At 43.3% G+C, this 10,910-nt stretch overlaps 1 protein-coding gene across 2 annotated transcripts; it reads left to right on the top strand.

Annotated features, from left to right (window-relative positions):
* Positions 1-7,234: 7,234 nt before the first annotated feature.
* LOC119271036 lies at positions 7,235-9,924 on the top strand. Of its 2 annotated transcripts, none has more exons than XR_005134403.1 (4): positions 7,235-7,329; positions 8,850-8,897; positions 8,987-9,176; positions 9,603-9,924. XR_005134403.1 is itself a non-coding variant. In XM_037553004.1 (4 exons), exons 1-4 carry the CDS (start codon positions 7,997-7,999, stop codon positions 9,777-9,779), a joined length of 558 nt encoding a protein of 185 aa, XP_037408901.1. In that variant the 5' UTR covers positions 7,960-7,996; the 3' UTR covers positions 9,780-9,924. The 2 variants fall into 2 exon arrangements, 1 of the variants encoding a protein (XP_037408901.1); XM_037553004.1 differs by lacking the exon at positions 7,235-7,329 and adding an exon at positions 7,960-8,149 and having other exon boundaries at positions 8,739-8,897; positions 8,987-9,055.
* Positions 9,925-10,910: the final 986 nt, after the last annotated feature.

Here is a 10,910-nt window from a genome sequence, read left to right as displayed (position 1 = left end):
AGATGGCCTAGGCGAAAGCTCCCCTCTATTCCTCCTCGGACAGGCCATCGACCTCGGCCTTGTTCTGCGCGGTGAGGCGACTAGAGGTACGTGAGGTTACGCGGTGTGAATCTTTGCTGCTTCTCCATCTCTTCTGCTGGCCGGCTCTGATCTCACCCATTCCCTGTCCGTCGCCTCCGATGTAGCTGCTGCGCCACCAAGGACCGCTTCGAGGACCTGCCGGACGACGTGCTCGAGCTGCTCTTGTCGTTCTTGCCCACGCGAGATGCAGTGAGTGTTGGTTTTGATCTGACGGCTTAAACAGGCCAGTTAGATCTATTAGTATAACAGAAAAAAAAAAGATAAAGGGATAACGATAAGTGAAGGGGTCCACGTACCAACGTACGTGAGCCTCGATCAGAACTAACGCGCCCTGATCGGGGGCGCCCAAAAACCAACTCAGGTTTTGGGTCCCCTGTCGCCAGCGCCATATTATAAGGGATACGGGAGAGAGCTGGGCACCTGCGAGATCACAATTCACGTAAGGTTTACTCTCCTCCCGATATTCTCTCACCCCATCCGATCAAGGGGAGTGCTGCAGCGACGGGAAGACCTAAGCCAGCCGCCGCCGCTGTCCCTGGGCAGTGCCGGTGGCGTCCTGAAGGAATCAGGACGTCGAGGAGAACATCTACTTCGACTACATCACCCTTGCATCACGCCTGCACCGAGCAGGCGATCATGTCCACTCCCGTGACATGTAAACAAACCCTAAACCCTTCTCTGTTCATGTTGTGAGGTGATCTAGGTGCAATCTGTTCCTGCTAATGGCATCCCAGAGATGCATAATTATTCCAACAATGGTATCAGTCGCCAGATATGATTGCTTTTAGATCCCTATATCATGTTCAGTAAACCAATCTCAAGTTTATGCCCTCTGTAGATCAAGTTTGATTGCTACTGTTTTCTAATGTTGATGTCAATTGCCCACTGTTGATGATGTTTTAATTCCAATTTGCTACGGATCAGTAGTGCCACCTAAGTTCATCAATTCTAATTAATCTAAGTTAAGATCTTATGCTCACCTTCATGTTAAGTTGATTAAAATTGATCATGCTTAAGTACTGTTTCCGTATGCATTAGCAAAATATTAGGCAGAGGGATACACGCAAGTCAACTGTAGCACCCCCTCATGTTTAAGAACCCTAGAATTCATCCCCAATTCGCAAGAACCCTAATTCTGAAATTAGGATTGCTTTTTCCCCACATCAAGCAACTAATGAACACGAATTGGAGAAGCAATGAGGAGAATCCTCACCTAATGCGCCGCGTCGACGTCTATCCCCTTCGGGGCCCGCATGGCCGACACCATGCGAGGACGCCGATGCCGCGACGCCGCCGTCCCTCGGGTCGGCGCGCGGAATGCCACGCCGCTCCCTCCCAACGGAGAGACCGTGCGGTAGGACGCCGTGGGCCGCCGTGCCTCGACGTCGCCGTTCAGCAGGCCGCTGGCCCGCCGGGGTGCTCCTCCCCGCCCCGCTTGGACACGACCCGGGCTGCCATGCTCGACGGGAGAGCGCGCGGACTTAGTCCTGCGCCCGCTACTCCGGCGAGCACCGCCGCCGCGTCGGTATGGACTGGGGTGGCCGGCGTTCTCGTCGCCGCCGTCGACCTCGAAATGGAGCCAGCGGGATCGGGAATCAGATGCAGGGGAGAGGGGGAAACGACCTAGGGTTAGCCCAGGTCAGCTGTTTTTGCTCCGGCCGCAAGCCGCGCGAGCCGTCAGATTCGATCGGACGGCTCACAGTGTCGCGGAGCTATGACCCGGGCCGGCGGGCGTTAATGGGCCATTTTTGGCCACGGGCTTCAGCCCAAGTTGCCTTAGCCCAGCGCATTTTTTTACGGTTTTTTGCTGCTGGGTTTTGGGCCGCTGTATAACCGTGGGTATTTTGGGCCATCGCGTTTTTCTGTGATTTCCAGTGCATGTAAGTTAATATCTTTCATGTTTTGCACTGTTTAAAACAGAAAATGCCTAAAAATAAAATGAACACATTATTATTCTGGGTAAAATTGAACCAACGAGATTTTTTATTCAGGATTTATTATGTGTTTTGCATGATGAATTTTTAGACATCAAAAATAATGATATTTTCTTTTATGTTGATGTTTAAATTAAGAATGAAATGACTCTAATTTTAATTCGGACCAACGTTGTTTTATTATTATGAGTCATCCCCTATGATATTTTAAATCCATGTTTTTTCTGCCCAACGGTGTTTTGACATGGAGTTGAAATTAAATACTTGGCATGTTTGTTTATTTACCAACGTAAATTTATAATCATGCAAGTTTACTTATGAACTTTTATGATGATTTCAGCTTCCGCTCCATTCCGGTCCGACACGATCGAACCACTTACGGGGAGTAACTTCCCTCGTTGGAAGTCCCAAGTCGAATTATGTTTGGGTTGTAACGAATTTGACTATGCCTTGAGGGAAGAAAAACCTGTGGCACCTGTGGCAGGTGTCACAGGGTATGCAGAACTCAAGAAGGAGTATGATGTTAAGATGGAAAAGTGGAATAAGTCCAACCATATTGCGCTTCTCATCATGAAAGCGACAATATCGCCGGACATTTCTGAAGCACTTCCTAAGAAAGATACTGCTAAAGATTTCCTCACTGAAATGGAGGAGCAATTTAAAGGCTCCGACAAAGTGTATGCTCATGAGCTTTTTGCTAAACTTCTTCAGAAATACACTATTGACGGAAATGTTAGGCAGCACATATTGAGGGTGGTAAATGCTTTCACCAAGCTTAAGGCTTTGGAGTGTTCTTTAAGTGAAGCCCTTCTTGTCATAATTATTCTTGAGTCTCTTCCTGAAGAGTTTGAACAATTTAAGGTCAACTATAACTCTCTAAAGGAAAAATGGCCACTCTCTGAGATGACTGCAAGGATCGTCCAGGAGGAAGAAAGGATCATGAGGCAGAAGAAAGACCATGTCTTTCATGTTGGCTCTAACAAGAGAAAGCATGACGGACAAGGTTTCCCTAAGCCTCAGAAAAGGCAAGTCAAGAAAGAAGGCACTAAGCCATTCAACCCTAAGGCATTCAAGGGTAAAGAAGCCGGTGGTTCTTCTTCTGCTCCTAGCAGCTCCACTGCTGGAGAAAATGCTTGTAACTTCTGCAAAGAAGAGGGACACTATCAAAGGGACTGCCTAGGCTTTCTAAAATGGATGAACAAAAGAGGTATTGATGAAATTACTTTTGTAGATGAATCACTTTATGTTGATTTTTCAATAAAGTCATGGTGGATTGATTCAGGGGCAACCACTCACGTTGCTAACTCTATGCAGGGATTCAATACGATCCAAACCATAAGAGGAGGAACAAGAAAACTTAAGGTTGCAAACGGAGTTGAGGCCGATGTTGAAGCTGTGGGATCTCTCACGTTGGAGCTACACACTGGCCACACTCTTAGATTGAATAATGTTATTTATGTGCCTACCTTAAGTAGGAATTTGATTTCAGTTTCTCGTTTAGATGATGATATGTATGAGTGTCATTTTGGCAAGAAACAATTTGCTTTGATCAAATGTAATAAGAATGTAGGCATCGGTGTTAGACGAGGCCAACTATACATGTTATCTCTTCATAATGATTCAGTTATGCATGTGAGTGATGAAATTAATGTTGAGAAGAAATGGAAAGGAGTAAGTAATTCTTCAAATTGTGGCATTGTCGTTTGGGCCACATTTCGAGGGGGAGAATGGAAGGCTTAGTTAAAAATGAAATACTCCTCCCATTAGACTTCTCAGATGCAGACAAATGTGTCGACTGCATTAAAGGAAAATTTGCAAAAACAATTAAGAAAGGAGCAGTTAGAGCCACAAGAATTTTAGAATTAATTCACACCGACATATGTGGACCCCTTAATGTTAAGTCTGCAGATGGTTTTGATTCGTTCATTACATTCACAGATGACTTTTCCCGCTATGGGTATATTTATCCCATACGTGACCGATCGGAAGCTTTGGAGAAATTCAAAGTCTATAAAGCGGAGGTTGAAAATCAACTGAACGCAAAAATCAAAGTTGTACGGTCTGATCGCGGGGGAGAGTATTATGGTAGGCATGCTCCTTATGGGTAGATTCCTGGACCTTTTGCCAAGTTCTTATCTGAAAATGGAATCATTGCTCAGTACTCAATGCCTGGTGAACCACAACAAAATGGTGTGGCCGAGCGCCGCAACCGCACCCTTATGGATATGGTGCGAAGCATGCTTAGTCACTCGAGTTTACCAGTAAGCCTTTGGATAGAGGCATTAAAGACAGCTGCACACATACTAAATCTTGCTCCAACTAAGTCAGCACCTAACACACCTTACGAGATGTGGGCGGGAAAGAAACCGAGCTTGAATTACTTACGGGTGTGGGGTTGCCCTGCTGAAGCTAGAGTTTTCAATCCACAACTTAAGAAACTGGATCCAAAAACAGTTAGCTGTTTCTTCGTTGGATACCCTCATAGGGGAAAAGGATATCGTTTTTATTGTCCAAGACACACCACCAAGTTTGTGGAGACTAGACAAGCGGTATTTTTTGAGGATAATGAGGTCACAAATTTAAGGGAGATCAATCTTGAGGAGAAGCGGGTTTGTGTTCCATCCCCGACTATCCAAGAGATTGTTTTTCCAATACGAAGAAATGTGACATCTGATGATCCTGAATCTCACGATTCAGTCTCTTAGTCGAATGGTGATCCAGAAACTAATAATGAGAATCCAAACACAAATGAGGATCTCCGAGAAAATAATGAAAATGATGATGTTCCACCACCACCTCCGCCCATGGGTAGACCACGACGTGAGAGGAAGAAAGCCATATCAGATGATTATATCACTATTTTGATGGAGGACATGAATGATATGGGAAAGGTGGAGGATCCAACCTCATATAAGGAAGCCATTAAAAGCGAAAATTCGTCCAAATGGTTGGTTGCCATGGAAGACGAGTTGAAATCTATGGGCTCAAATGATGTATGGGACTTAGTAGAAGTTCCCGATGGAGCTAAGAAAGTAGGCTGCAAGTGGGTCTACAAAACCAAGTATGATTCCAAAGGGAATGTCGAACGGTTCAAGGCAAGGCTAGTGGCAAAAGGGTATACACAGAGAGAAGGCATTGATTATAAGCAAACTTTCTCTCCTGTGTCAACCAAGGATTCTTTCAGAATCATAATGGCATTAGTAGCTCATTACGACTTGGAACTAGACCAAATGGATGTTAAAACGGCATTTCTAAATGGTGACTTAAAAGAAGATGTCTACATGGCTCAGCCAGAAGGCTTTGTTGTGGAAGGAAAGGAACATTTAGCATGTCGTCTAAAGAAATCAATTTATGGCTTGAAGCAAGCTTCAAGAGAGTGGTACCTCAAGTTTGATAAAATTATCAAAACTTTTGGTTTCACCGAAAATGTTGTGGACAACTGCATATACGTTAAGTTTAAAGGCAGTAGGTTCACATTTTTAGTCCTATACGTTGATGACATATTGTTGGCATGTAGCGATAAGGATATGCTGCATGAGACCAAGAATTTTCTGTCATCCAGTTTTGATATGAAAGATCTTGGTGAAGCCTCGTATGTCCTCGGCATCGAGATTCATCGAGATAGGTCCAGAGGAACGTTAGGACTATCTCAAAAGGCATACTTTGAGAGAGTACTGAAAAAATTCAATATGCATAAGTGCTCACCCTCACCTGCTCCTATAGTTAAGGGCGATAAGTTTGGGACATTTCAATGTCCGAGGAACCAATGTGAAACTGATCAGATGAAGTCGGTTCCTTATGCTTCAGCTGTTGGAAGCATCATGTATGCTCAAGTGTGTACACGCCCAGACTTATGTTTTGTAACCGGGGTGCTTGGCAGATACCAATCAAATCCAGGACCGGACCACTGGAAGGCCGCAAAGAAAGTCTTGCGTTATATGCAAGAAACTAAGGACTTCATGCTTACATATAAAAGAACTGATAACCTAGAAATTGTTGGTTATTCAGACTCTGATTTTGCCGGGTGTGTGGATAGTATGAGATCCACGTCAGGTTATATATTCACACTCGCGGGAGGAGCTATATCGTGGAAAAGCTCCAAACAAACGTTAACTGCTGGATCTACGATGCAAGCAGAATTTGTAGCATGTTATGAGGCCACCGGGCAGGCTGTATGGCTAAAGAATTTTATACCCGGACTTAAAGTGGTTGACAGCATATCTAAACCAATTTTATTGTACTGCGATAATGAACCAGCAGTTTTCTATACGAGTAACAACAGGTCAAGTAATGCTGCCAGACACATTGACATAAAGTATCGTGTTGTGAAAGATAGAATCCAGGATCAAACAGTTGATGTTAAACATATAAGAACGAAGCATATGCTTGCGGATCCGCTAACAAAAGGCTTACCACCCAGTATCTTTCGTGAGCATGTTGCCGGCATGGGACTACTGGAGGCCTGATGATTCTGGAATAAGAGGACCATTGAAATAAACCACTCCCCAATTAGTAAAATGTTTTCCATTTCGAAATAGGCAGGTGTACTATAAGTGTTGAGGTTCTATGGCGTTTTGAGCTGTTGTAACACCTCACTTTGGTACATCATTCCTATGTAGAATGGGCGAATGAAGTTAAGCCTAACGATCAAGGGGGGGAATGTTGGTTTTGATCTGACGGCTTAAACAGGCCAGTTAGATCTATTAGTCTAACAGAAAAAAAAAAGATAAAGGGATAACGATAAGTGAAGGGGTCCACGTACCAACGTACGTGAGCCTCGATCAGAACTAACGCGCCCTGATCGGGGGCGCCCAAAAACCAACTCAGGTTTTGGGTCCCCTGTCGCCAGCGCCATATTATAAGGGATACGGGAGAGAGCTGGGCACCTGCGAGATCACAATTCACGTAAGGTTTACTCTCCTCCCGATATTCTCTCACCCCATCCGATCAAGGGGAGTGCTGCAGCGACGGGAAGACCTAAGCCAGCCGCCGCCGCTGTCCCTGGGCAGTGCCGGTGGCGTCCTGAAGGAATCAGGACGTCGAGGAGAACATCTACTTCGACTACATCACCCCTGCATCACGCCTGCACCGAGCAGGCGATCATGTCCACTCCCGTGACATGTAAACAAACCCTAAACCCTTCTCTGTTCATGTTGTGAGGTGATCTAGGTGCAATCTGTTCCTGCTAATGGCATCCCAGAGATGCATAATTATTCCAACAGTGAGGACATCCGTGCTCGCTCCCCGCTGGCGCACCCTATGGAAGTCCGTGCCAGCCTTGCGCCTTGACGGTTCTCAGTTCGAGAGTGCCCAGGTTTTCAGCAATTTCGTCAATAAGCTGCTTGAGCACCGTGACAGAACATCCCATCTTCATGAATGTGAGATCTTTTTTATTTCAAAATACTACTATGGGAGGTTCGATCGTGAGGACAAAAACGGTAAGGCACGCCGTGAAGTTGAATCGTGGGTCCAGTATGCTGTCTTGTGCCGAGTGCCAGTGCTTCGAGTTCTAAACTGGGGTGATAATTATATGGAGCTATCCAGCAGCAGTGTCATCTCCAAGCACTTGACAAGGCTAGAGCTTTATTAGCTGGTATTTTACGAAGGCCCTCTAGATCTTTTCAGCTGCGAGGCACTAGAGGTGTTAGAGATGGAGGACTGTACTATCAACCTTGGGGATATCTTACCCAAATCTTTACGACATCTGAAAGCCAGGGAATCAAGATTTTTTCCTGGGACTGGAAATGGGATACACGACGCAATTGCATTTGCTTACCTTTGAACTAGCTGACTGTGTGGGGTGGACTCCGTTGCTTGAGAGCTTGCCATCATTGGTGACATCATTCATCAGGATTAACATGAATTGTGAAGATGTTTGTATGTATAATGAGTACCGTGGGGTGGACTCCGTTGCTTGAGAGGGGTGGACTCCGTTGCTTGAGAGCTTGCCATCATTGGTGACATCATTCATCAGGATTAACATGAATTGTGAAGATGTTTGTATGTATAATGAGTACCGTGGGGATTGTGGTGATGGGTCATGTGAAGGATGCTATGGTGAAGATGATCGTTGTCTACTTCTTGAAGGGTTGGCATCTGCTACGAATTTAGAGCTGATAAGTGAATATTCTGTGGTATGTTTGCTCCTTTTCTAACTCCTTTTGTTGATTGCCATCCAACATTTGCATGCACGTATCAAATAGTATCAACTAACCAAAACATGCATGTTAGACTTGTTTGTAATGTCCAATTGTGTGTTTTTCACAAATAAGTATACTCTTATGGTCATCATGTGACATCTCCAATAATTGGGTTGTGAAGATGGCACTACATTATAATTTATTGATAGTTGATACTCCTCACCTCGTACTATACATAATAAGCATATGATTAAGATATGTTTTTTGACTAGACCAAAAACTTGTAAAATCTGGTTTGTGTAGCTCTCTATATGCTCAAAATTGATTACCTGAAATAAAAACTCAAGAAACCTTATTCAAATCTGCATTACTGAATCATGTTTTCTGAAGTACTGCCTCCTTTCACAAATATAAGATGTTCAGACTTTTTTCTGAATCGGATGTATGTAGACATGTTTTAGCATGGTTGTTCACTAATTTCAGTCCGTGTGTAGTCCATATTGAAATATCTAAAACACCTTATATTTGTGAGCGTAGAGAGTAATAACTTGTGTTGTTTTTAAATTCCCTGCAATTTGTTAAGATTTTCAGAAAGGACTTGAGATGGAACCCTATGTTTAGCAAGCTAAAAACTGTGTTGTTCAATGATTGGTGTCTGACTGCAAACTTTGCTGGACTACTTTACTTTCTTCAGCACACACCAATTCTTGAAAAGCTTGCCCTTCAACTTCCATCTCACGAGGTATATGTTTTTTCATATATGATAGCTTTTGTCGCTGAACCTAACATTTATAGCTGATTCATTTGAGTAAAATCATATGTTTTCAACAGTATTTGGACATCATATCAAGTGGAAGCTACAACCCAGCAGAATATTTCTTGGTGTCGAAGCATCTGAAGGTAGTTGAAATCTATTGTAGGAAGGAGTCTGAATGGATTAATCAAATTGTGAACATCCTTGGTATTCATGGAGTAACTTCTGCGCAAATTAGCATCAAACATGATTTTTGATGTTCTTTCAGTAAGTAACTAATACTACAATTTGCTAATGTTTATGTAGTCTGCATATGTGCCATTAAAATCAAAAAGTAAACCTAATGGACTTTAAATTATTAGTAAATTGAGAAATTAAAAAAGTCTATTTGAATGTTGTATGATATCCACGTTACATATTTTATTGAAAATTATATTTTTCCAAAGGAAGTTTTATATTTTTACTGAAAATGGGATTAGGCCAAAGCAAGTGAAAAAAGAAAATTAGGCAAATGAACAATGTGAGGCATTTGTTCACTATTTAGTTGAAATGGATCATTTTATAGCTCATCTTTCCAAAACAATTTTTTATGCAGTATTTGCTTGACTTCAGTGCCGGTTGCTGTGGACCGTGCCTCCTCATGTTTTGGTCTGCACTTTCATGTGCTCATTGTGCTCTCTATGGTTCACGCAGGGTTCAGTTTCGAGCAGCCGAAGTAGATCAGATGGTCTACTATTCCTGGTTATTCAGGCTTTGGTGTCCCTGAATCAATGTTGGCAGCATAGGCTTTCTACGTTTTGTCTACCTGGATCGTGCGCATGTCCTGTTCCATCCATATGCAGGAAGAACTCCCGTCGAGACGCAGTTTGAGTAGGTTCAAATGTCGATGCAGTAATGTTGCACCTTTGGCCGGTGTCAGGCCTCGACTGATTTACCTATTGAAGGCCTATGATCTATTATATGTTTATAAGCAACTTGTATGTCTAGCTTAACTTGTGTAAAATGGTACCTGCACTGTTATATGGAGTAAACATTCATGACGCCATGATACTGCTTTAGTTTTTTTTGTTGTGATTACTTGGTTTCTTCGCGTCACATGTTTGGCACTCCGCACTTGCTAAGCATGCTTGTTTGTCATTCTGCTCGATCGGTTCTACGGGACGAGAATGAGATCAATGTGCATGCCATTAGCTATATATAAGTAGTTCAACACTTCAATTTGTGGCCTTCATAATACCGAAGTGCAGTTAGTCTGGCTCCATTTTCCGTTAACAATGATCGGTACAAGCTATGTTGCTGGTCATGGCTTGCTTTTGGAGTAACAACCTGCTATGTTGCAACTTGGCTGACTTTCTGGGTGGGCCGAGCATGTCATGGAGTAGAATTATTCCTTTCTCCTGGGCAAGATATCAACGTAGCAAATGCACACTTTGAATGATGGCACAATTTGATTTCTTGCTCTGCTATTCACAGGCAGCAGAGCACACTTTGTTACATTTTTCATGTTTTGCTATTGAGTGCAGAAGAGAGTTAACTAATGCAAATGTGCCATTGATGGTAGTGCAGCCAGGGCCAGGCTCACCCTCTAGAGCACCACATTGGCTCCAGTGAAACACAGTTAATGTAAGCGTCCACGCTACTGGCCAGCTTTACTGAAATCTCTCGTGACGGACCTTCTCTGTGATGATTTCAGTCAGAGATTTTGCAAACCTCACACTCTAAGAGCAGGTTGAAGCTAGTGTATTAGGATTCAATAGATAACTATTACTAGGATCTCTTTATCAGTCCCTACCACTTGTGCGACACACCATGGTGTTGGACTCCTGGTGTATATACGTGTCTCCTGAAATTTATCTGTGGCAGTTCTAAATAAGATATATGATTCGAGATATGCAACTGTTATTCAAAATCTGAAGTATATTTACACTGTTCATAATTTGAGCCAGATTATGTAGACAATTGTAGGCTATTTTTTTTAATTAATACTATTGTTTAGGCTCA

The sequence above is a fragment of the Triticum dicoccoides genome, chromosome 3A (genome assembly GCF_002162155.2).
Source record: "Triticum dicoccoides isolate Atlit2015 ecotype Zavitan chromosome 3A, WEW_v2.0, whole genome shotgun sequence".
Lineage (NCBI taxonomy): Eukaryota > Viridiplantae > Streptophyta > Magnoliopsida > Poales > Poaceae > Triticum > Triticum dicoccoides.
The sequence above is the reverse complement of the archived record's forward strand: the minus strand, read 5'-3'. Positions and strand labels throughout refer to the sequence as shown.

Bases quoted from the DNA above. Each gene is read 5' to 3' on its own strand.
- LOC119271036 (XM_037553004.1), top strand. From the start codon at position 7,997: ATGAATTGTGAAGATGTTTGTATGTATAATGAGTACCGTGGGGATTGT. The intron at 8,150-8,738 runs GTATGTTTGCTC...CAATTTGTTAAG, and splicing joins TGATAAGTGAATATTCTGTG to ATTTTCAGAAAGGACTTGAG. The intron at 9,056-9,602 runs GTAGTTGAAATC...TGGTTCACGCAG, and splicing joins TGGTGTCGAAGCATCTGAAG to GGTTCAGTTTCGAGCAGCCG.